Here is a 26,382-nt window from a genome sequence, read left to right on the forward strand (position 1 = left end):
ATAATTAGGCTTCCTAGTCCGATACTGCAACAACACTTCACTAAACTAGTCCAACTTAGTCTAGTCTAAGCTAGTCCAGCTTAGTCCTTGCAGCTAATCTAGTCCGAGACAGTCCGGTGTAACAAACGCACCCTAAAACATAAGAAACAGGTAGCATTTTTTGCTTGGGCGAAATTAGAAAGTGTGTACATAGAGTACTTACTACTAAGTATCTAAGGTATTATCCTTTTTCTTTCTTAATATACACAATATTATCGACATTTACAGGTACACGAACCTAGAAAGCTTAATGGCGGAGCCCAGTGTTTTAGACTGCTTCTCAATTCATGCGGCCGATGAAGGTTATCTACTTTCAACGGCCACTGAGGTGGCCAGGAAATATAGACAACGCCTTTCGGCGCATAAAATTTTCGGTGAAATGAATAATTGGGCACTTGACATGTAATATTTTTCTCGGTTCAGACTCATTATAGCAAAGTTAACAAGAGAAAGTAATCGAGTCTTACAAAAGCCGAAGTCGCTTCTTGAGGGGGAATGTCGATGTCTTGATCTTGCGGGTGAATTGGTGTTCTAAGTTTTTCGTCGTTATTTGCTTGCCCATCTTCGACGATGGCGACGAAATCGACTTGTGTTAAACCCCACCCCTGAATTTATATGTAATTTTATAATTTCCCAAAGTTTTAATAAAATTTCATTTTGGTCCCCTAGCTTGACTAAATCTGGACCCTTTATCTAGATTCCTAAACTCCCTTAAACTACCACGTGGCAGCACCTTAACAAACCTCATCTCTCTTTGTCCCCTCCTTGTGACTCACTCTCTCACTCGCCTTCTCTCTCTCACCTCTCTTCTCTGCATCGAAAGCCACAGACCACCACCATCATAAACCTCCATTTAAATCGTACCTCAAAACCCTCAAATTGAGCATATATGTGGCTTAGGAAATCGAATGGTGATGCTGAACAAAGAGCTTCATAGTTCTTACTGAATCTAGGGAGGAGCTCAGCCTTCCAGTCTCTGTTTTGGCTCGAGATTTCCCTTATAATGTTTCAGGTATCATCCTCAAGCCTTGCATGTTCAAATCGACTTGAAATCTAAGGTCTAAAACCCCTGTAATAATCTGTGCATGCACTCTATTGTTGTTTTCTAGAACTCGACGAGAAAACCCAACGAGTTCTATGACCAACCCAACCATTCTCGACCACGGTTAAGACTCACAGTGGTATATTCTCGTTCTTATCACTTCAGCTGTGTTTTTCTCTGCATTTTGGGAGCTTGGTTTATACGTTGCCGTCAGCCCGAGCTATAACAGCTCCGGTGTTCTTTCCCGACACCTCGCAGGTCATCAAGCCATTTCAGAACACCCACGGGCTTTAGCCCGTATTTGGACCAGCCCAGAACCCTAAAACCCATCCCGTTTCCTTTTAATTTTCAGCTAATTGTTTTAAAAGCCCAAAGGGGCCTCGGACCGGTTTTATTCAAGTGGGTTAATCCCAACTTTCTCTTTGGCTATTAGGCCTGCGGGCCGAGTGTATGTGGGTTGAGTGTTTGGATGTGTGTCCGTGTGGGTGTGTGCGTGTATGGTGAGTTCGCGTGAGTGTGTATGGTGCACGTGTGTGTGGTGCACATGTGTATGTGTGTGTTGTGCCGTGTGTGGGTGTGTTGTGCCATGCATGTGTGTGTGTGTGTTGTGTGGGTTTGGGCTCAAGCCCAAACCACCCCTTTCGTTCCTAAACTATTCAAACCCAAAACCCAATAGGTCCTAACCCTATTTAACCTAAACCTAAACCCTAATCCGGATCCAAACCCAAGACCCATTTCCATTTCTTGAAATTCTATAGTTGGGTAGTTTGATAAATTGTACAATTTTGTGCTTAGGTGAAGTTGCTAGTGGGGATTTCCCTAATCCTCTTCCGCACATTTCTGCTGCTACGGAGTACTGTGAGCGGACCTCTTCTAAAATTTGCATAAATGAAATGCATGCCTTACGAGTTTATGAACTGATTTTATGTTAAGCAGGTTTATGGAATATGTTGTTTATCGTCTCATTTTTTGTGAATAATTAATTATTAGTCTATATTGAGCTATAGTTTGATATATCGTATTTTCTATAAAAACCATGAACTTGTAGACTATCTGATGGATGACGATAGGATGATAGAACATGTTTTCAAAACCCCTCTTTATAGTATAGACGATGGATAACTTTATACTATGAAGTGGTTATTTATGAGAGGCGTAACTATTTGTGCGTACCTAGTGGACACTATGCCGATTGGGACGAGGATCTGGTGTTGGCAGATAGGCTGGGAGAAATAATCCCTAGCTACGGGCTGAGGGACACGAAGCAGGCATTGGGCCGAGAGTTGGTAATCTCTGGCTACGGGCGCAGAGACCACGATGCTGGCATAGGGCCAAGAGTTATATTTATTCAGTGATCTTACTGGCAGCACACTGCGATTACAAGACGATTGATGTTTTTTTTTTTGCGATATGTCTTTTGAGATGTTTTTGGCATGCTAGGGTTTTTAGTAAACGTATCACTTATTATGCTAGTAGTTTTTTGTATATAAACTGTGGGGGTTAGTATCTTAATAACTGTTTTATTATTACTGTATATATGAACTTGGTCCACTCACATTTGTTTTGCGCCCGCATTCAGGACTTAGAATCAAGGCATACAATCTCGACGTCAAGGCACTTCCGCAGCGGCATCTTCGAGTCTTCTTGGTGTAGGACCTACTCCTTTGTTCATTCAATTTTTTTTTTATATTATTTCTTTTAGTATTTAAGTTAGTTGTATGCTCTGAACACGTTCCTTAAATGCATATTCATTATTCTTTTATATTTCTAAGTCTTATCTATCCCTTGTTTTCAGCATTTGCACTTAATAAATGACTTTCGTCACCCTCGGGTGTCGGCTAGCACGTGCCTATGCTGGTATTTGGGGAATATGCTGGTATTTGTAGAACATGAACCATGCTAATTTCCATGTTCTCAAGGACCAAAGGGCCCATCGGATCTTGGTCGTTGTCTTCCAGGTTATCAAGGACTGCAGCATCGTGCGTTAGAGCATCCTCAGCCTGATTATCGTATACCTCAACAGGTACTTGCACTTGTGATATGCAACCCGTCCTTGCTTCCTTCTAACTATCGTTTTCGAGCCCGTTCGTTTCTGGTGTCTGACTTTGCCCTTACAGTGCTTTACGGGCTCGTCCTTTATAGGCGATCCGGATGTCCCTTGTATCTAGGTAGGCGTCCAGACGTGCCACCCGATCTTCTTCATCGGCTATAAGACCGAAGAGAGATACGGCCGAGAAAACTTCGAAGTGGTGTCATAAGTATTGAAGGTATTTAAGAGAAAAGGGAAGCTCGGCCATATCAATGTCCGTGTATGGATTGACCTCGAAGCCAAAGACCCTAGCTTCTTGTATGTGCTGGAACCTGGCCTTCATTGCTAGATCGGTGGTTTTTTGGATAATTTGTTCAGCATCAGGACAAGTTAGTGCCAGGTCGATAGCTTCTTGACACGCCTTGGGTAGGCCTTACAAATCGTTGGCAGAATATTTCTTATGAAACTCTCTCATGTACTTCAAGGATTCACCGAGGAATGGAGGGTGTAGATTTTGTCGAACTCTTATTAATGACTCTTGCGGGAGTAATGGGGAAAGTTTGCTTTCGACGTCTTTCCCAAACAGCTTGAAACAAACTTTCATCTCCCTAGGCCGAATGAGGAGTTTGATGCGCTTCTCGGACTCGTCAATAGTGGTTTCAAAGTTACGATCGGTTCCCTTTCGCCCTTGTAATTCATCCATAATTGTTAGGGTTTGTCGATCATCTCAGCTTCTTATCGCTTCTTTCGGCTGCCATTTAGCTGCCGAAACGATCTGGGCTGCCTGTCTCGAGCCATGCAATATATCCGCTGGCGTCGACGTTTTTGAGATTTGGATAGTGCAGTATACATGCCAGTGTGAGAGTTGTAACTGTACCAACATTGGTTGCGTGACTCAAGAGGCTTGAAGGTTTTTTGATTCGCCGATGAACTTGAATTGCTGGAATTACGCAAGTAATAATCCTCGTTATAAAACGGCGCGTCGAAATCAAGGCGCCGTCTGGCCAAGGTAGGGCCGTCTGTCCGTTCTTGAGGGCCGAGCCTATCGAACACTTTCTAGCGGGTGTCGTCGCATCCTTGGATGATTGCCGTGGTGTTGGAGTTTGAGGTGTTCTCTCATTCTGTTCGGTTAATACGATGCGTGCCTTACAATTTCTGCACAAAACCATGGCCCGTCAATTTCTTCTGCATTGGAGTCTGACATAGATTCTATTACGACCGATCCTGAAAACTCGGTGGGCGGTTTAATGGAAAATAGATCAATTTTGAGTTGTGGTCGAAAGTTTTGCTTTGGGACGTGTTGTATTGGAACAAACTAGGCATTCCTTTTCCCTTTGCTCTTGGGAAAATGGGCGTCTACCATGCCAACTGTTGCCGAAGGGAATGGATCAACGTCGACCACCATTTGGGCTAATTCCTACATATCCTGGAAGTTTGCCCCCATGAATTTCTTTTTGTACTCCACGTCTAGCCTATTTAGAGCAAGCCTAACAAATTCGACTTCGGGTAGATGTACTCGGCACTAATTCCTGGCAGATTTAAACCTTGTAAGATAGTCCATTGGTGACTCATCGGATGCTTGAGCCATCGTAGCCAGTGAAGAAAATGACATTTCCATCCCCGACCAATAAAGTTGTTTGTGAAATTTCTCGACCAACTTCTCCCAACTTTGGATGGAATTAAGTGGGAGGTTGATATACCATGCGAATGCTGAGCCCATTAACGAAAAGTTAAACAGTCGCAGTTTATAGAAATCACTATTGACATTTCTGCATTGCACAGTGAACCGGGCCACATGTTCTAACGAGGACAAGGACGATTCTCTAGCAAAAAGGCTGAAATCTGGGATCTTGAAGCCTTTAGGATATTTGAATTTTTCCACATAAGCTGGATATGGATGGATGAATTTCGGGAACTTTGACCCCTTTTTCATGGCTGAATTGATCATCTTTTGGACCACGATCATATCGACGGATGCTACTTCTACTATTTGGTCGGATCCATCTGACCTACTACTTGATCTTTTTTTTTTCCAAATCAATTGTTTTGAGCTGAGTAGATCCTACTTCTACCTGTAACGGATTACTTTTGAGTGGAAATTGTCGAGACTGATCAGCAGGTCCTCTTGCGAAGACTCTGCTAACTAATAATTCGAGCAATTAGGCGTATGTCTCACCATTACTTCGTATTACCTTGAGCAAACTGTTCATCTTTTGGATAATTATCTGTTTAACCTACCGAGAATGCTCGTCAAGTGGTCTTCGAAGAAACGACCTAGTTGGAGGGTCAGAACCCTCACCACTATCTTCGTCGCAGTCCTCCATTATTCCTTCAATGAAAACTCTTATGATTCGGTTAGGTACTTCTATGTTTCGGGGCTGGGTACCGAGACAAACCTTATTTTCTCGGTGTGTCACATTTGCAGCCTTAGGGGTCGCAGCAACGAGGGGATTTCGCATATGCGACACTTCTTGTCCAGGACTCTGAATTGGCATATCGGTCGTTGACTTTCCCATCATTGTTTTCTTTTTAACCGATCGTGTCTCGATGGTCATGAACTTTGTAGTTTTAACACTTGGTCCCACCAGGCATGCCAAAATATTGACCCTAAAAACTACCAAGCCTACGTGGCGCGCAGGCCGAGTAACTAATAAGCTAACTACGTTCTTCGGTTGATACGGGGCGTGCCAACTCGTCGGTCGAGCTAGGCTGAGTAAAATATGTTGATGTTGCGTTAGGTGTGTTGCTGACTTCTTGATCTTACGATCGCGGCCGAGGAAAGAACACTCTTGACCTTTGGGTTTTAGAGCCTGAAGACATGGTTGCTAATTTTGCAAAGTTCACAAATTGTCGGCGCCAAATTCGGTCATAGTGATTATATTTGTAAGGGTATAAGCATGCTGAATAAACACCAGAGTATAGGGGCACAAATACTCAAAACAGATATATGTCTTAATGGTAAATGTGGTTCGGCCGTCAGAATGCCGAACTCTAAAGCTTACATACAAGTATCCAATCATAAAACAACTCGGCGTTCAATGTGCTGAGCCCTAATAAACTGTAACACCTCACCTCGCCGAAAAGGCTAATGAGATGACCTCTGCCAATAAAGACCCGAAAGTCTTTCTCGACTGAGACTTGGATAGATAACCAATCAGCCTTGATGCGGTGCTGTTTATCCAAACTGAAGTTGTTTCGCGGTCGGCTGGTTCTACGGCGATAATGTTGTTTATCTAAACTGAAGGTATCACATGTTGCCTTTACAGTGCTCTTTATCTAAACTGAAGATGTGTCGGCGGAAAAAGAAAATAAAAATCTCAAGGTTGTTGAGAGGTTTTATGTAAAGCGAGGGTTTGCACAGGGCAGTTTGTGTGTTGAATTGGAGGGGGCTTGAACGATGCACCCTTCCCTCTATTTATAGTAGCAAACCTGCTTCTGATCAAATGAAAACTATACTCGGATTAGGACTCCTCACCCCGATCCAATCTTATCTCGGCCAGTTCTACTTCTATCAGGACTTTGAACTCAACTCCTTATAAGGCCGTATTCATTCCCAAGTTTCAGCATCCTCATCTTGCCGAGACTTCTTATTGTATCAGGATTCAACTACCCCATCCTGATAGAACACGGCTGGTCCCTGAGCAACGCTTCTGGGTCGAGAACAATTCTAAACTTGGCCCAAACCAATATTTTGGGCCCAAACAACTGTATAAAGGACAGAGAATGAGAGGGGCTGGTGGCAACAGAGAGAGAAGAGAGAGATTTAATTATGAGGTGTGTGTTGTATCACCCCCTTATGCCTTTATTTATAGTAGTAGGATAGGTAGAATCCTTACCCTAATAGGATTACATCTCTAATAGGAATTAAATTACTATTGGGAAAAAAAAGGTACTCCTAAATACACTAGGATTTATACAATCGCATTCCTAATTCGATAGGATTGCAACACTCTCCCTTGAGTGTGTAAATACTCAAACAAAACGTCGCATCAAATATTCAACATAAAAGGTAGAACAATTGATAAAGTCGTCGGCACAACGGGTGAATGCGAGTCTCAGATATAAGAAAGTATGCATTGGTAGTAAAACTCGCAAAACCTCGCTATGGTAAAACCCAAGTTATGGGGAAAACCCATAGACTAATGAGAAAAGTTAGAAGTACGCATAATGTCTAAAACAAACGTCAAACAGGACGAAAATAGTGTACTCAACAGAGTATGATCATCCCAGGATGGGTGCCTCATCAAAACCTCGTTAGGTAGCAAAAACCCAGTGGGAAAAATGCTCATAATTGTAGGAAAAAAAGTACATTAAGATCAAGTGAGTATGTTTTAGGATACTCCTCTGAGTTAGACATAACTTCCAAATAAGAGAAGTACAAGCAATTCAACTCAGATAATTTACGTTACCGATTCCTTGGACGAGCTTCTGAAAAGTAGACTTGGGCAATGACTTTGTGAAGAGATCGACCAGGTTGTCTTGGGAACGAATTTGCTTGACTTCAATGTTTTAATGCTATTGTTGCTGGTGAGAATAAAAGAACTTCGGTGCAATGTGCTTGGTGTTGTCTCCCTTGATGCATCCATTCTTTAATTGCTCGATACATGCTGCATTGTCTTCAAAGATCGTCGTAGGAAGGTCAACGATCGGAGAAAGACAACTAGTGCTTCGAATATGTTCCATTATTGCTTTCAACCAAAAGCACTCTCACGAGGCTTCATGCAGGGCGATAATCTCAACATGGTTCAAAGAAGTCGCAATTAGCATTTGCTTGGTAGACCTCCAAGATATAGCGGTCTTTCAACCGGTAAAGACATAACCCATTTGAGAACGTGCCCTATGTAGGTTAAACATATAGCTAGCATCTGCGTAACCAGTGAGGCGTGAATCAACCCGAGGACCGAGGGGGGCGGCAGCTTTTCTCAAGGATTTGTGGGTGTAGAACAAGCCCAAATCCATCGTAACCTTGAGGTAGCAGAAAATGTCTTTAACACCATTCCAGTGTCTGCGTGTAGGGGTGTTGCTGTATCTAGCCAAAAGATTAACAGTGAAGGAGATGTCGGGTCTAGTGCATTGAACCAAGTACAATAAATCACCAATTGCACTTAGGTATGAAATTTTATGCTCCAAAATCTCTTCCTCATCCCGCTTCGAATGGAAGGGATCTCGTTTAACATCTAGAGTCCGAACGACCATATAAGCACTCGAAGGCTTCGCTTTATCCTCATTAAAACGTCGTAGCACCTTTTAGGTGTAATTCGATTGATGTACTAGGATTTCATCTAAACAATGCTTGATCTCCAGACCGAGGCAATATCGAGTTTTCCCAAGATCTTTCATCTTAAATTCCGATTTCAAGTGTGCGGCTATTTCCTCAAGCTCTGCAGGAGTTCCGATGAGGTTCATGTCGTCAACATAAACTGCAACGATCGAAAATCTGGAATGTGACTTCTTAATGAACACGCATGGGCATAGTTCATTGTTCACATAACCCTGACTTGTCAAATATTCATTTAGATGGTTATACCACATCAGCCCGGATTGTTTCAATCTGTAGAGTGATCTCCTCAATCTAATCGAGGATTAATCGCCCAGTTCAGAAGTGGCGCCCTTTCTAACGGATTAACCGCCGGAGCCAGTGACCGCAACCCGATAACTCAAAAGTCTAGGTTGTTTAATTCATTGCACAGAAGGGGAGATTGTAATATTGTAGGAAGAAGTGGTAGGAAGGATTTGAACAATGTCAATGTTGTGGGGGGATGCAATCTGTATGCTACACGAAGAGCATTGTGCACACTGCTAATGACACGCCGCAGAAGACCCTGTTTCCCGGTGGTGGCTAATCAATTGAGTTCGGATTTGGGTGTGGGATCCTCTGAGGTGGAAGGAAAGTTGGGTTTGGAGGAAGAGGAAGCTCTCATAGGTGTAGGGAGTGGTGACCTGTAAGACCTTATAGCCTACATTACCTTGTTATATTAAAATTTTTGTTCCTTTAGTTTCTTGAAATGCTGCTTTTATTGTTGTGAACTTTTTTTTTTCTTGATTGATGCTCTTATCGTTTGAAAAAAATAAATTATGAGTTTGTAGAGTGGCTGGTGACTGAGCATGATAGCTTTAGATAATTTTTTCTACTTTTGATGGAAGCCTCCCAATCCCTTCATCTTCTAGTCCCTCCCTTCGTATGTGGTTTGGTTTATAAGTGCAAGCAAGTTAATTTTGTTTTTATTCACTAGATTTTGATTATGAAGCTTATATGAGAAATATTACCGTCAATAGCTATCGGGAATTGTCTATTTCAGCGAATCTCTGAAATTGTTATTATTACTCATAGTTTTTAGTTGATCCATGAACTAAGCTACCTATGTTAAGCATTGTTTTTTGTTTGTTTTGGGTTAGAGTTTAATAACATTTCTATCAGTGAAACATATTCTCCAGATGTCAAAAGCGAGCTATTGATGCTTTCTTTACCAATTATGGGTCAGGCCATTGATCCATTAGCACAACTAATGGAGATTGCATACATTGGCAATTTGGGTTTGTTTCACTCCTTTAAACGTGTTCAATGACTGATAACTGTATAATTGATTTGAATTTGGAGCTCCTTATTTATTTTGCTTCTGTTTTTCCATAGGTTCCGTGGAATTGGCTTCAGCTGGTATTTCAATGAACATCTTTAATTATATCTCAAAGACATTTAATATCCCTCTCCTCAGTGTTGCTACATCTTTTGTTGCTGAAGACCTTGCTAAGAGTGAAAGTAAAGGTTCTACTTCAGGCGAAGTTCAACTTTTGTTTTACTTCCCTGGTCATCTTTGTTGTACACATATTTGGTCTGTCTTTATGTCTAACTTAGAGCAGAGATTACTTAAACCTTTTTTTTTTTTTTGGGAATCTGATTTTGGCTGATTTTCGTACAGAAAATGGTTATCTAGACGGCAATACTAATGGTAAACCCAAACCTGTTGATGGAGTCGTTGAGAGAAAGCAGCTATCTTCAGTGTCTACAGCTTTACAGTTAGCAGTTGGGATTGGAATCTTTGAGGCCATGGCTCTGTCTTTGGGATCTGGGTTGTTTCTAAATATGATGGGCATATCATCAGTAGGTTACCTGATCTAAAATTACTTCTCATACTGATTTGTTTGTCTTCCTTGTCTTATATCTTTTTACATGATTATACAAACTTTCTTTTGTTGTATGCATAAATGCAATTATATATATGTGAACAATTACTATACAAGTTTCTAGGTCTTGTGCATGTGCGGTTACTCAATTTGATTTTTTATTTTTGGTTATGGGGGGAGCTTATACGTTTTCTGGTTTCCCCTCTCATATTTGACTGTTTAATTTAAGGAAGATCTTTTTCCCCCCCGAATATCACAGGACTCACCTATGCGCATTCAAGCACAACGATTTCATCAACTAAGAGCATTTGGTGCTCCCGCAGTTGTAGCATCTTTGGCTCTTCAAGGAGTTTTCCGTGGATTTAAGGATACAAAAACTCCAATACTATGTCTAGGCAAGTTTTTGGTTATATATATTTTAAACGTTCAAGTGACATCCCTTTCTAGATGGCAGTATGAATTTGTCTTGTGTGACTGCTGAAATGCCTGGTTAATCTATTGTTGTCAGCATCTTGCTGAGGGGAGAGCACTGGGGAAGTGGTGTAACACTTTTTTATCCACTACAATGCTATATATTTGTGACACATGTCCTAATAGCCTTTAGCATCTTTTGATTGAATATGAAATAATTGAAGCTTTTGGGATGGAAAGTCTAGTTTTCTATACGGTGTACACACACACACACACAACGCCCATATAACACACGCATAAGAGTGGTCTATTATTCTTGCACAGTGTATTTATAGTCATGTCTCCAACTTGTTGATTTCCATTTGTTTTTAGTCAATGTATTGTTTTTCGTGCAGGTATTAGTAATTCGTTAGCTGTGTTTTTGTTGCCCCTCCATATTTATTATTTTCGTTTGGGTGCAACTGGTGCAGCCATTTCCACTGTTATATCTCAGTATGTGATTTTCAATAGACTTTCTTTCAATATTACCCTTTTTTATCTGTAATTAGAAAATGAACTTTATGGAATTTCTGTTTTTCAGATACACTGTCACCTTTTTAATGATCTGGTTTCTAAATAAGAGAGCTATACCATTGCCTCTGAAGGTTGGATCACTACAATTTGGTGGATACCTTAAATCCGGTAAGTTTATTTCCTTTTATTGAACGTTTTACTCTCATCTATCTGAATATATACAGCTTTCTTCCAGCTCTCCGATTCGTTGATTTTCTTGACTATCATAGTATTTCACTTTATCTTCCGATTCAGTGCACATGTATCGGGGCAGTGTATATTAATGTTTCTTTTGTCTTTGTGTTGGTTGTTAAACTTCTTTCATTACCCCAGCGATAATTCTCTCGTCTTCATATTCAAAGTTTCTTACCTAATTTCTTTTGGTAACAACTCTGCGATGTTGGAGGTGGTTTTCTTCTTGGACGAACTATTGCTTGTCTTACGACCTTGACATTGGGAACATCAATGGCGGCTCGTCAAGGTCCAGTAGCTATGGCTGCTCATCAGATATGTATGTATTCAAGTATGGTTGGCTGTATCCCTTCTAACTGATGCAATGGCTGCATCTGGTCAGGTATGGACACGCTCTTTTTATCATCATAGTCTTTATCTACTTGTTTCCATTATTGAATCAGCATGTGAAGCCTACGTATAGTTTCACTAAAATTCACTGATATTTGTTTCCTCGAGTTGGAGTTTTTTGAAGAATTGTGTCGCTGTATATGGCATCAAAGTTATGAAGCTAAAATGTCTCCATTTGCAGGCCCTGATTGCAAGTTACTTATCAAAAGGTGAATACAAAATTGTGAAAGAAGTTGCTGACTCTGCGTTAAAGGTATTTGTTTTATTGACTTATCTGTGGTGTAGTTTTGTTACGTTGCATATGTAGTTTCTTGATTTCAAATACGATAAATTTATGTGAATGTTTTTTTCAGATAGGATTGTTCACAGGTATTTCCTTGTCTGTAATTTTGGGAGTATCTTTTGGTTCTCTAGCTACGTTGTTCACCAACGATCCTGAAGTATTAGCAATTGTTAGATCTGGGATATTGGTACGTATTCAAATTTATGTTTGGTGGTATATTAGTCTAGATTTATGCAACATGTCTTTAACATAGGTAATGATGTTTAATTTTCCACAGTTTGTCAGTGCTAGTCAGCCTTTAAATGCTCTAGCTTATGTTTTCGATGGCCTCCATTATGGTGTTTAATTTCCAAAGTTATTCAGTCATGTCTTTATTATTACTTTGACTATGAAAGTGTACATATTTCTGTTTTTGGTTCTGACAAAATCTCTATTATTAATAGATGGTAGTGGGGGCATTATCTTCCGCATTTTTGCTATATGCTCCTTCCATCTTTGGCCTTCATGGAGTTTGGCTGGGTTTGACTCTCTTCATGGGCTTGCGCGCAGTCGCAGGCTATGCCAGGTAATAATATACCTGTCAAATTTTGATTATCAACATTAATCGTGAATATAATACTCTTTTCGATAACTAATCCAACTTTAAGTAAGTGGCTGGTTTATAACTCCTGGTGATAATAAAATCTAAGGCTTCTAATGCTAAAATATGAATACATCATTTGCTTATTTTTCTAGTAGAAGAGGCATAATGATTATTCATTTCTGGATTTTACGTTTATCAGCATCATCGCTATCTCTGTTGCTGCTTATTCGTATCTTTGTTTTTCTTCTGTTCTCCTTTCAGATATCTGTCAAAATCAGGCCCGTGGTGGTTCGTGCACAGGGATTTCCAGACAGCTCAGGTTAGTGGACATTCAAAATTCGTGTAATGCTGCATTTTTCCGTTTTCATTTTTGCGAGAACTGCAAAATATTTTCACTCTGGTTCTTGACGGACTAGTTGCAATATGCCGATGAAGCTGTTAAAAGTTAATGTTGTCACCGCCTCATCTATTTTTCCCTTTAAAATCTTATTTAAAATTTAGAGATAGGATTTATATGAACTATGAACTAGGAACATGTTTCCAGGTTTTAGAATGTGCCTAAAACTGCATGATCCACTTCTTTTCCCAGCTAGCCACTTGAGATTGGCAAAATCAATTCGATTGAATGACATCATAGGCCGAGTATCTCCCACAAGCCGAAGAGAGGTTTCAGCTGCGAATTGCGCATTTGTTTCAATATTTGTATTACATGATTATACGTTTTTATATTCATTGATAATTTTTAGGTACGAAAAACAGACATGAATATTCTGTTAGATTACAGAGAAGAGTGATTATTATAGGATTTAGAAGAAATGTAACTTTCAGAAAGAGAATTCACAGAGAAGATGATTCAACTTCATTTCATCATTCAGATCTGATCGGAATGTGTCCAACCATTTTCAACAAATGTAGGGCACTGTTTTATCTCTCTCTCACACAAGAAAGAATACATCACAGCCATTCATTTCATCTATCCTATGAGATAGCTACATTTGTCACTCTATATTACTAACTGTCATTCAATCTAGAGCATTCATTGTTGGAATGTAATCCAATGGCTCTAATTAAAAAACAAGTAAAAGACATTGCTTTATTTCAGCTAAAACACTTAAACACTAACACTCCCTTCTAAGTGTTTAGCTGAAATCACTCCCAAAGCCTTCCTCAAATACTCAAATCTATCCCTTGCCAATGCTTTTGTAAAGATATCAGCAACTTGTTCTTCAATTTTGCAGTAAATCAGATCAACTTCACCATTTTGCAGAGCATCTCGGATGAAATGAAACCTTCTGTTTATGTGTCTTGTTTTATGATGTGCCACGGGATTCTTAGAGATTGCAATGGCTGAAGTGTTATCACAGAAAATCTGAGTTGGTTCCACTTGTTCCTCTCCAAAATCTGATAAGACAAATCTTAACCAGATGGCTTGAGCAGTTGCTTCTGCAGCACTAACATACTCTGCCTCTGCAGTGGACAATGCTACACTGCTTTGTTTGATTGAGGCCCAAGAAAATGCTCCAGAACCAAAACTAAAAGCATATCCGGAGGTGCTCTTCATGTCATCTTCACTTCCTGCCCAATCACTATCACAGTATCCAATAAGCACAGCATCTTTACCCTTCTCATATGCAATTCCATAGTCCAATGTACCTTGGATATACCTTAGCACTCTCTTTGCAGTTCCCATATGTTTCCTGGTTGGATTATGCATGAATCGAGCAAGTAGACTTGCAGCAAACATGATATTAGGTCTTGTAGCTGTTAAGTATAACAGACTACCTACAATCTGCCTATAGAGACTTTCATCAGCCAATTCACTTCCATCTTCTTTGATTAATCTTTCATTTGTTGCAAGTGGAGTTGCAACAGATTTGCACTCCTTCAATCCAAATTTCTCCAGCAAGGTTCTTGCATATTTCTTTTGATGCAGAAATATACTACCTTCTGTTTGTATGACACCAAGTCCCAAAAAATGATGTAATTGTCCCAAATCAGACATTTCATATTTTCCCATCATTTCTGCCTTAAACTCATTCATTAATGCACTGGAACTCCCTGTATATATAATATCATCAACATATAAAGAAACAATGAGAATTCCTGCCTCAGTGACTTTGATGTAGAGAGTTGCTTCACTTGGACTTCTATGAAAACCAGTACTGCAGAAGTGAGAGTCAATTTCCTTGTACCAGGCCCGTGGTGCCTGTTTCAATCCATACAAGGCTTTCTTGAGCTTGTAAACTTTATCCTCCTTGCCTTCAATCACAAAACCAAGTGGTTGATCTACATATACTTCCTCATTTAGAACTCCATTCAGAAATGCTGACTTTACATCAAGTTGGAACAGCTTCCATCCTTTTTGTGCAGCAAGTCCAATTAAAGTCCTAATAGTATCAAGTCTTGCCACAGGAGCAAATGTCTCATTAAAATCGACCCCAGGCTTTTGAGAGTATCCCTTAGCCACTAACCTTGCCTTATTCTTCTGTATAGATCCATCTAGGTTCAATTTTGTTTTGTAGATCCATTTGACACCAACAATTGGTTTATCAAGTGGTCTATCAACAAGTTCCCAAGTACAATTTTTCTCTATCATGCCAATTTCTGCTTGCATTGCCTTTTGCCATGACTCATCTTGTGATGCTTCCTCAAAGTTCTCAGGCTCAACTATGCACAGATTGCATTTTGCATACACTTCTGTCAAACTCTTGAACTTCAAAGGTGTGTGATCATAGTCTTGTGGACCTGTGATATTCTGCATTGGGACCAACCTTGAGCCATTTTCAATTGACTCACAGACTTCATGTGCAGATTCATCATTTACACTGCACCTGTCACTTGAACTGCTTTCTTCTCTTTCTTTTCTCATTTCCACTTCAGGTAATGGTACACTGATAATCTTATCAGATTGAGATTCCCAATCCCAGCAAGTATTTTCATCAAATATCACATCTCTTGACACAATTATCTTCTTTGATACAAGGTCATAAAGTCTATAACCTTTCTCACATGCACCATATCCCAAAAAAATACATTTAGTGCTGGTCTCATCTAGCTTCTGCCTTAGTTGAGTTGGAATATGAGCATAGCATATAGAACCAAAAATCTTCATGTGTTTGATTCCTGGCTTTCTTCCGCTATAAGCCTCAAAAGGAGTCTTCTTATCTAGAGCCTTAGTGGGACATCTATTCAGAGTGTACACTGCTGTGTTAACAGCTTCTGCCCAGAAATCAAATGGAACTCCCTTCTCAACCATCATACATTTTGCCATTTCCACTATGGTTCTATTCTTCCTCTCAGCCACACCATTTTGCTGTGGTGTATAGGCTACTGTTAGTTGTCTTTCCATGCCCATTTCATCACAAAATTTCCTGAATTCAGTAGATGTATACTCCCCTCCTCTATCACTTCTCAACTTTTTCAACTGATAACCACTTTGCAATTCAACTGTGGCCTTAAATTTCTTGAAGATATCAAATACCTCCGACTTGTTTCTCAAGAAATAGATCCAACACATTCGAGTGCAATCATCTATAAAGGTAAGAAAATACCTATTTCCTGCTTTAGTTGTGGTTTGCATAGGTCCACAAACATCTGAGTGAATAAGTTCTAGAGGGAGAGTAGCTTTCCATGATGCTTCCTTTGGAAATGCATCTCTGCAATGCTTCCCAAAAACACATCCTTTACATATCTCATTTATCATTGTAAGCTCAGGTAATCCCAACACCATATCATGTTCTTTGAGTTGCTTCAGACTGTTTAAGTTCAAATGTCCCAGTCTCCTATGCCAGAGTGTAGAAGACTGACATACATTAGCTTTTAGAGCAACTTGCATATCAAGTTTAAGTCTCAAAGGAAAACTTCTATTTCCCTTCATTGGAACTCTAGCTATCAAATTAGACATTGATCTATCATCATATATTTCTGCAGTTGTACCTCCAAACACAAGAAAGTAACCGTGTTCCATCATTTGCCCTACACTGAGCAAATTTTCTTTTAAACCTGGAATTAACATCACTTCCTTGATATATCTCCTTCCCAGTTTGGTATCAACTCCTAAACTTCCTTTCCCTATGACTTCAATGAGCTGTCCAGTACCCATTTCTACTTTAGCAGTTATTTTTCTATCAATGTCAATCAGCAAATCCTCCCTTCCAGTCATATGGTTACTACACCCACTGTCCACATACCATATATCTTCACTTTCCTTCACAGTGACATTATTGCAGACATAGAACATGGTAGGAGTATCATTTACTTGATTAACAAAATTTACATGCTGGTTAGCCTTCTCCTTCTTGACTCGGCAATCTCTTGCAATATGCCCCAACTTATGACAACTATGACACCTTGGTTTATCTTTGAACCAACATTCACCAAAATGCAGTTTATCACAATGTATACAAGGATTCTTAGCTCCATCAGAAGTACTTGCAATTTTTCCAGTTTGATTCACAGGTCTATTATCTCCTTTCTTCCATTTAGACTTCCAACTTTTCTGTGGTTTGAATCCCTGATTTCCATTGTACTTATTCTGCTTTGGACCAATACTGAGACTAACAAATGCTTTCTCAGTGTGGGATTCATCATACCTGTCAATTCTTTGCTCATAGCCCTTTAGAATAGCTACCACATCTTGAACATCAACAGTATCTAGATCCTTAGTATTCTCGATGACAGAAGCAATACTATCATACGATCTAGGTAAACTGATAAGCAGTTTTTGAACAATTCTCTGATTACTTATATCCTCACCATAGCTTCTCATTTGACTTATCAAATCAAATAATCTAACTAGATATGCAGAGAATGCTTCATTTTCACCCATTCTAGTATATTCAAAATCACGGCGTAAGCCTTGGAGTTTTACAGCCCGTACCTGTTTATCTCCCACAAACTCTTGTTTCAACACATTCCAAGCAGCATTTGCAGTCTCTTGAATGGCGATTCTCGAAAAAATCTGATCAGAGACGGCTCCCTGAATAATTCCAAGCGCCTTCGCATCTCTGACTATATTCTCCTTCAATAGCTTGCTTTCAGCTACAGTGAGTTCTTCATCCTTCTTCGTCGAAGTTTCAACACCCTTTTCGACAATATCCCAGAGCTCGTGCGATCGGAATATTGTCTTCATCCGAATCTGCCAGAAATCAAAATTGTCACCATTGAATACCGGCGCACGAAGATCAGCTCCACTCGATCCAGCCATGTGAGACGAGATCTAAGATCACTACACTCTCTTCTCCGAGTTTTCCTCAGTGAGAAAACTCAACAATCAGTTCGAGCTCTTCACTGTGAGCTTCACAGATTCACGCCCAGTTGCAGAGGATGCAACTCGGCTCTGAGGCCATGTTAGATTACAGAGAAGAGTGATTATTATAGGATTTAGAAGAAATGTAACTTTCAGAAAGAGAATTCACAGAGAAGATGATTCAACTTCATTTCATCATTCAGATCTGATCGGAATGTGTCCAACCATTTTCAACAAATGTAGGGCACTGTTTTATCTCTCTCTCACACAAGAAAGAATACATCACAGCCATTCATTTCATCTATCCTATGAGATAGCTACATTTGTCACTCTATATTACTAACTGTCATTCAATCTAGAGCATTCATTGTTGGAATGTAATTCAATGGCTCTAATTAAAAAACAAGTAAAAGACATTGCTTTATTTCAGCTAAAACACTTAAACACTAACATATTCCTTAGTATATATTCTTGTAAATTACAGTTTACCATACTTTAACCGCAATCCTCGTGGTGAAAAAGTTATAATAAACACGTGGTGAGTCATGTTAGCAAATACGGTCCAATTCCAAACTTTAGTTATAAGACCGCAGGAGTTAAAGTCTTCATGAGATTGTTTTCCTGGAATCAATGTAGCTTCTACTTCTTGGATACATCTCTCTTGGCCTTGACTTCACCAAATTCACACTCCTTCCGTTGTCGATCCTCCCAAATCCCCAACGCTTGACAACGAGGCATGCCGTTGGGCGCTCCAGCCACTGGAAGCTGCGTTGGAAGCTGTGCTAAAGTTTCTAGCTACACAAAAGGACTTTGAAAAGCCCGTGACCATGGCAATTATTGCCAAATGCGAGTTTGAACAAACGAGTTTTTAGATAATATCGTTTGTTTAAAAAATAAAACAAAAATACTTCGAAATCCACTCGATACTACAACCCTTTTATTGAGTTGCTTCAAACTAAAGGGGACAGAATTTAACCCATTTGCATGCTTTCGTTTCGGTTGGAAATATAAAACGCAAATCAGGAACAAAACCGTCATCTTAGTTTAAAGATGCATTGCCTAAATACAACGACAGGTTCAACATGAACTTTTATGCAACAAAATACAAGTGCTTGAATACAACGACAGGTTCAAACATGAGCTGTTATGCAGCAAAATACAAGGAAAACTAATCTTTTATTATGTTGATGTTGACCATTTCAAGAGGAAGCATAATCCATGGGGCCATAAGGCTCAAACAATTCAGCAAAGAGTCCCTTCTTTCTTTTGGGGTTCCATCCCATATCCTTGCACAACTGGTCATTGTACCACAGATGGAGGGCACCGGTGCATGATCTCCGGTAGTATTGGCTGGAAGTGTATCGCTTCGCTTCCCGTATGCGTCCCATTTTTTCACATCTTTCTCCATTTCTTCCATGCTCTCCTCCTGGCGACCCTTGTGGGTCTCTGGTGGTGACGATTCGGATCTTCATGGGGAGGGACGAGATAGATTCACAGTGGGGGCGACACAAATCTTCAAAGATCTTTGGTAAAGATGAAGTTAGGATGAGCAGAAAGGGGATGATAGAGATGAAGGGAGGGTAGGATTGCCAGAAACTTTGATTAAAGGGTCACTGTTCACCCGTGTTTTAAAGGTTTGCGCAGAAGCTGAAAAGCCAGTTTTTCAAAACTGTCTTTTGCTGCTTCTGTTTTTAAGCTTTTTTTCATCCAAAACTGTGAAAAAAAACTGAAGTTGGAAGTTTATCAAACACAAAAATGCCCCCAGCTTTTTTTGATACTAGCTTTTTTTTCAAAATCACTTCACTAGCCATACTGCGTATGCGTCCCATTTTTCCACATCTTTATCCATCTCTTTTATGCTTGGTAGCTTAAATGTGCCTCTGAGAAGCTCCGCTAGCCATACTGCACCTCATCTTGGAGGTGTATAAGTTCGAAATACTTTCGGAGAATCCAATTACTGATAGCTGTGAAATTCTTCCATGTATGCATTCCCTGATTGAGATGAAATCATACATGATTTTCTTATTCAAATGCTGTATCTAATAAAAGTACCTAACAGAAACATTTGTGCCACATTTACATATCGCACGTCATTCGAAATTTAGACCCAAATAGACAATTTGTTCTCTAAGAGATGTGATCAGTAAATGTGGTATGGTCTATGAAATAAGCTTAACCTGTAAAGGAGTAATATGGACTTAGGCGAACCGAGGATGTAGTCCTGAAAGGTGGGAGACACAAACATGTCCTTGAGCTTTTTCTCGCCCCTAAACCCAGTAGCCAAGATGACCAAATCTGACTTCACAGGGGAGCTTTCACCATTAACCAGAATCCCTTCTTGGCAAAAGCCAAAGCCGCCAGGAGACTTTTTCAGTATGATGCTTCCCTATCGGACTCGATCAAAGAACTTTTCCGGTACTGTTGCTATCATACAAGAACTGATTTCTTGAAGGAAACTGTGCTTAGGTACCATTCCATACTTGGCTAAACCAAGCTTCTTATTTATATAGCTTTCGACAAATTTCGAAAACCCCCATCTCTGTTCAATCCTTATAAGTTTTGTTAGTTTATCTATAAGCATCACAATCAAAAGGCATAATTAGGGTTAGCAAAATGAAGTATACCACAGGTGAAATAATTGTTGCAAGGAGACTGAGCAGGATGCCTTCACCGGGCTTGTGTACCAAGAGCTCCGAGAAGCGATTGAAGTATAAGTATGCGATGGGAAAGCCCCATGGAAGATAGCCAGGAAGATTCCTGTGTTCTGTCTTGTACAACACTGTGCATGGATTTTCAACCCCTGAATATTACCAACTATTGAATTAAGGGAAAATGCAACACAAACAATCTATTAAAATGGTCAAATTATTGCTGAGCTACTTCTTGGACTTGTGTAACGTGGCATTTAAATTCTCAGTTTAGTATAATTACCATTTGCGATTGAGCACTCCATCGCAATGTCCATTGCAAATTTCTGAAATCCCACAACAGTTACTTGCTTTCCTTCCACAAATTTAGCTGCGCTTTCGTAATCCATGTCGGCATAATTCATGGAGTGTATAACCTCTCCATGAAATGCTTCTGGTCCCTTGTTTGGAGGGAACTCGGGAATGTTTGGAACGTCGCTGAATCGCCCGATGCAAAGGATCACAAAGTCCACCACATGAATCTGCTCATTCATACTAGATCATTATGACTGAAATATTGACAGTTTGATAACATAATATAATTAAACTTGAAAGCATACGTAAATAAATATATGCACATAATATAAGTATTGTAAAGAATGACAAAAGGATGTTTGCCAGAATAATTCTTTCATTCATTGAGTTGAAAAATATATACATATATGATCCTATAATCAAGGAATACAATCAAGTAAATTATTCTATACAAAGTCAACTATAATCAATTACAATTAAAGTATATACTTGGTTGCTAATCTATCCCTAAATTTGTGGGATAGAGTTGACGTTCCAACACTCCCCCTCAAGTTGGAGAGTGTATATCTAGAACTCCCAACTTGCATAACACAGCTGAGAAAGCATCATTTCCCAACGCCTTTGTGAACACATTTGCAAGTTGTTGTGATGAAGAGACATGTTTTGTTATACTGAACCATCTTGAATTTTGTCTTTGATAAAATGGCAATCAATCTCTATGTGTCGAGTTTGTTCATGGAAGATTGGGTTAGCAACTATGTGTAAAGCTGCTTGGTTGTCGCAATGTAGGGTTGCAGCCCCTATATGTGCTAAATTTAGGTCTCTAAGAAGGTATTGAAGCCATGAAAGCTCACAACAAGCACCTGTCATAGCTTTATACTCAGCTTCAGTTGAAGATAATGACACTGTCTTCTGTCTCTTTGATCTCCAAGAAATTAAGGAGGATCCCAAGAATATGCAATATCTTGTAGTAGACCTTCGAGTAATCAGGCAACCTGCCCAGTCCAAGTCATAGTAAGCTCTCAAAACTATTTTGTTTTGTGAGGAAAAGAAAAGACCTTGACCTGGTGTGCCTTTGAGGTACCTTAGAACACGAAGTACTGCTTCCATATGAGGTTTACGTGGCTCATGCATGAAGCAACTCAAGACATGCACTGAATAAATGATGTTAGGACGAGTTATCGTCAAGTAAATCAAGTGCCCCACAATTCTCTATACTGTGATATGTCTTTGAGTAGTTCCCCTTTATGGGAACATGACACTTCAATTCCCAGAAAATATTAAGTCTCCAAGATCCTTGATTCGAAAATAACTGTGCGAAAAAGCTTTAAGGGAAGAACTGGCAGCCAAATTATTTCCAGTGATAACGATGTCATCCATGTAAATCAAAAGAACCGTGAAAGATGTCTCTCTGCGATGAGTGAAGAGTGAATAATCGGCTTTAGATTGTACAAAACTAGTAGCACTAATGGCAGGAGAGAACTTAGCAAACCATTGGCAAGAAGCTTGCTTCAAACCATACAACGACTTGTGAAAGCGTCGTACCAAATGCTCCCCCTGTCGTAGAAGACCAAAAGGTGGGGACATATAGATTTCCTTATGAAGATCACCATGTAAGAATGCGTTATTAACATCAAGCTAATGAATGGACCAATTAAGGGTGGAGGCAATGGACAATAAGCAACGGACAATGGTCATTTTAGCAGTGGGCGAGAAAAGAGTCATGGTAATCAACACCCTCCATCTGAGTGTAACCCTTGGCGACCAAACGAGCTTTGTAGCGCTCAATGGTCCCATTAGAACGATGTTTGATCTTGTAGACCCATTTGCAACCAATGAGAAACTTGCCAGGAGGAAAAGGAGTGAGAGTCCAAATGTGATTCTCAGCCAACGCTTGCAACTCAGATTGCATAGCAACTTGCCAGTGAGGGTGATAAACAACATGTACGAGGTTCCACATCATAGCTAACATGGTTAATATAAAAATGTGTGGGTGAGTAACGATGATAGGAAAGAAAATGGTCCAAGGGATACCTGGTACCTTTAGTGGAGCTTGACAATGAAGAAAGCAACGGCTTGGATGTAGGCAACATAACCTACAAGCAAACATAATCATTGAGGTAGGCAGGTATGGTGCGGTGGCACAAAGGATGCCCAATGGGGGATGAGGGTGGTTCAAGGACTGGTGGAGTGGGGTTGGGATCGATGGGGAAGATAGGAGAATGATCAAGAGTAGTGGGATTAGGCTCAGCAGCATGGGGATGTGGAGAATGATCAGTATCCGTGCTATGAGGTGTAGGAGGAGATGAAGAAGATGGTGAGGAAGGTGAGGAAGAGTGGGACTCGTCTGAGGTTGGTAAGGTAGGAGTAAGGGTGAGAGGTAGAGTGTGATGAGAAGTAGGGAGGGGTACCGTGTGTGAAGGAAGCAAGGTTTGAAAAGGATAGGTAGTTTCATGAAAAATAACATCTCGGCTTGTGAATATTTGTTTGGAGTCCAAGTCATAGAGTTTGTAGGCTTTTTGACCAACGGGGTAACCCAAAATAACACAACGCTTTGCTTGGGAATCAAATTTATGAGAAATATGGGTATTGGTTGCATAGGCAAGGAAGCCAAAAACCCGGAGATGAGAAAAAGTAAGACATCTACCATGAAGGAGTTTGTAGGGTGTTTTGTAGTGGAGAAGAAGGGTTGGAAACCTGTTGATGACGTGGACAGCAGTGAGAACACAATCACCCCAGAAATGTAAGGGGAAGTGACCTTGAAAATGCAAGGTACGCGCCATTTCAAGAATGTGGCAGTACTTGCATTCGACAACGCCATTTTATTTAGGCGTATAGACACATGAATGTTGGAAAACAATGCCAAGATCTTTGAAAAAGAATGTAAAGAAAGGAACTCCCCATTATTAGTTCGAATGGTTTTTACTTGTGTGTGGAATTGGGTTTGCATAAAGGAAGGGAATTGTTTAAGTAAAGGTTGTGTTTCACTTTTCTAGTGCCTAAGAAAAACCCATGTAGACCTAGAATAATCATCCACCACAGTTAAAAAATATTTAGCACTGGAAAGGGATTTGATTTTGTAAGGACCCCAAATGTCACAATGAATAAGTTCAAAAGAGTTCTTAGTATTAATTGAACTAGTGCCAAAAGAAAGGCGATGTTGCTTGGCCAAAGGGCATACATCACAAGCCTTATTCAAATCAAAAGGAAAATGTAACAGATGTGTGGCCATAAACTTCAATCTAGAGGGTGATAGGTGACCTAAATGACGGTGCCATAACTCGGTGGAGAAGGTGACAAGGTGGCAGGAAGGTTAGACAGAGGGTTGCGGTGTTGCTAAAACTAAGGCCACCAAATAATAGAGTCCTCCACACCGTTTACCCAAACTAATCGTTTTCTTCATAGCCAAGTCCCGCAAAATACACCAAGTAGGGTAAAAGGTTATGGAACAGGCCATTTTGTTGGTTACTCGAGTTACAGACATTAAATCAACTTTGAAAGTGGGCACACATAAGACATTTTGTAAATGGATTGAAGAAGTTAAAGACAAACTCTCAATGGAAAGGATGGGAGCTTGTTCACCACTAGGTAGTTGAACAGGTGGTAGAGTGATATTTTTGGTGCAATGAGTAAGTGAATTTGGAGAAGACGTAATATGGTCCGTAGCACTATTATTGATTATCCATCGACAGAAGCGCTGTGAGACATTTGGCAAACCTGATGAAGTGCCAACAACATTGGCTTGAGGGGCAGTGGTTTGGGAAGTGTTCGGTGTGGTGCCGTTGTCGTTCATGATGGAAAGAATTTGCTGAAACTGTGCATTAGAAAGGCCAGGGACTGCTGAGTGCAGTTCTTGTAGGGGAACCTCGCCAGTGATAGTGTTGTTTGCAGAAGAAGGGCTTCCATTGCACTTGTTGTGCCCTCCACCATTATTGCTGTGTCTACCACCTTTGTTGGACTTATGAAGGCAATGGTCCGGGGGATAACCGTGCAGCTAGTAGCATGTGTCAATGGTGTGGTGATTGATGTCACAATGGGTGCAGTGGAGTGGTTTACGGGAGGAAGAGTTACTGCCACTCTTTTGTTTCTACCTTTAGCGAACTGCCATTGCAGCAACTTCGGCAACTTCGCGTGAATCATTCACATCACGTTGTTTTTCCAGCTGAACAATCATAGAGTACACTAAACGTACCGTAGGTAATGGACTCATCATTAGAATATTGCCTTGTGCAGCACTATAAGCCTCATTGAGCCCCATGAGGAATTGCATTAATCTGGTGCACTCCATTTGTTCACCTTGTTTTTGCAAAACACCACAGGTACAAGACTCATGGTCATCATAGGATGCAAGCTCATCCCGCAGACCATTCAACTTGGTATAATAAGTAGCAACATATAACTTGTCTTGAGAGATAAAAGTTATCTCCCGTTGGATTTGAAAAATTCTAAGCACATTACCTTGACTAAAACGATTTTCAAGGTCTTGCCAAATTGCTTAGGCTATGGTATAATAAACCACACTATCTTGTATGGATTGGTCGACGAAATTCAAGATCCAGGAAACGATCATGTCGTTGCATCGCTTCCAGAAAGCATAATCATCTGGGTTCTTCTTCTCATTAGGAACCTTCAGTGTGCCATCCACAAAACCCAACTTGTTCTTCGCGTTCAGGGAAAGTTTCACAAAAGAACACCAAGTGGCATAGTTGTCTCCATTGAGAAGCTTGGAGACGAGAACCATCGTAGGATGGTCGGCATAATGGACGGGATTGGAAGCATCAGGCTTACTTCCAGTAGAGGTCTGCTCATTGGCCATGGCTGAAGGTTGGCAATGACAGAGAAAAAAGGCAACGGAAAGAAAAACTAAGGTTTGTTGTTTGCCCTAGCTTTGATACCATGTAAAGAATGACAAAAGGATGTTTGCCAAAATAATTCTTTCATTCATTGAGTTGAAAAATATATACAACTGTGATCCTATAATCAAGGAATACAATCAAGTAAATTATTCTATACAAAGTCAACTGTAATCAATTACAGTCAAAGTATATACTTGGTTGCTAATCTATCCCTAAATTTGTGGGATAGTTGACGTTCCAACAATTATGTACCTTAGTTGAAAGGCTTTGTTTGTCTTCTACAACAACCTTCCATTTCCCTCCGGAGTTGAATGGTTCTCCGATGCCACCCTAGTGACTCCAAGCTTGCATCTCATCGCCGGATTGGCCTTCATACTCAATCCCGCTCACTTTGCTGTTGAATTTGATGTGCTTGAGCAAGTCAAAATGTTGAGCATATGATTGGATGTAATTCAAAACCTGATTCTGGTCTGGGTGGCCTTTTGTCACTGAAGATGGCCAAGGAAATCTGAGAATTGTGGGTTTGGATCTTGGTAGTCTCAGCAGTTTTGGTCCACACTCCCCCAATGGAACTTGAATTTTCAAAAACAATAGGATGAAAGCCCTTTGAAAGTGTGTACTAGCAAGCAAGGAGGCCGCTAATTCTAGCTCCTATAATAGCTACCTGCTTTCCCATTTAGATGCAAGTGTTTT

The 26,382-nt window shown here is 40.2% G+C and overlaps 2 protein-coding genes and 1 pseudogene across 2 annotated transcripts in view; 2 read left to right on the forward strand and 1 right to left on the reverse strand.

The window, feature by feature from the left end:
- The window catches only part of LOC126624497 (protein DETOXIFICATION 45, chloroplastic-like), a 43,366-nt gene extending 29,967 nt beyond the window's left edge, over positions 1-13,399 (forward strand). Inside the window, exon 15 of the mRNA XM_050293562.1 lies at positions 13,233-13,399. Coding sequence (XP_050149519.1) covers positions 13,233-13,244 — 12 coding nt within the window. The 3' untranslated portion in view covers positions 13,245-13,399. The remainder of the gene's footprint in view (positions 1-13,232) is intronic.
- LOC126623528 (protein DETOXIFICATION 45, chloroplastic-like) lies at positions 9,584-13,092 on the forward strand. Its single transcript, XM_050292437.1, is given in 14 exon segments — positions 9,584-9,644; positions 9,742-9,873; positions 10,028-10,209; positions 10,462-10,627; positions 11,039-11,135; positions 11,224-11,324; positions 11,602-11,711; positions 11,713-11,769; positions 11,959-12,030; positions 12,131-12,247; positions 12,338-12,400; positions 12,504-12,625; positions 12,905-12,962; positions 13,060-13,092. Coding segments are annotated over 14 exon segments (1,371 nt in total).
- Positions 13,400-18,967: 5,568 nt separating the features above from the next.
- On the reverse strand, positions 18,968-26,365 carry LOC126624502 (probable flavin-containing monooxygenase 1; annotated as a pseudogene).
- Between the last annotated feature and the right edge of the window lie 17 nt (positions 26,366-26,382).

The sequence above is a fragment of the Malus sylvestris genome, chromosome 5 (genome assembly GCF_916048215.2).
Source record: "Malus sylvestris chromosome 5, drMalSylv7.2, whole genome shotgun sequence".
NCBI classification, from domain to species: Eukaryota; Viridiplantae; Streptophyta; class Magnoliopsida; order Rosales; family Rosaceae; genus Malus; species Malus sylvestris.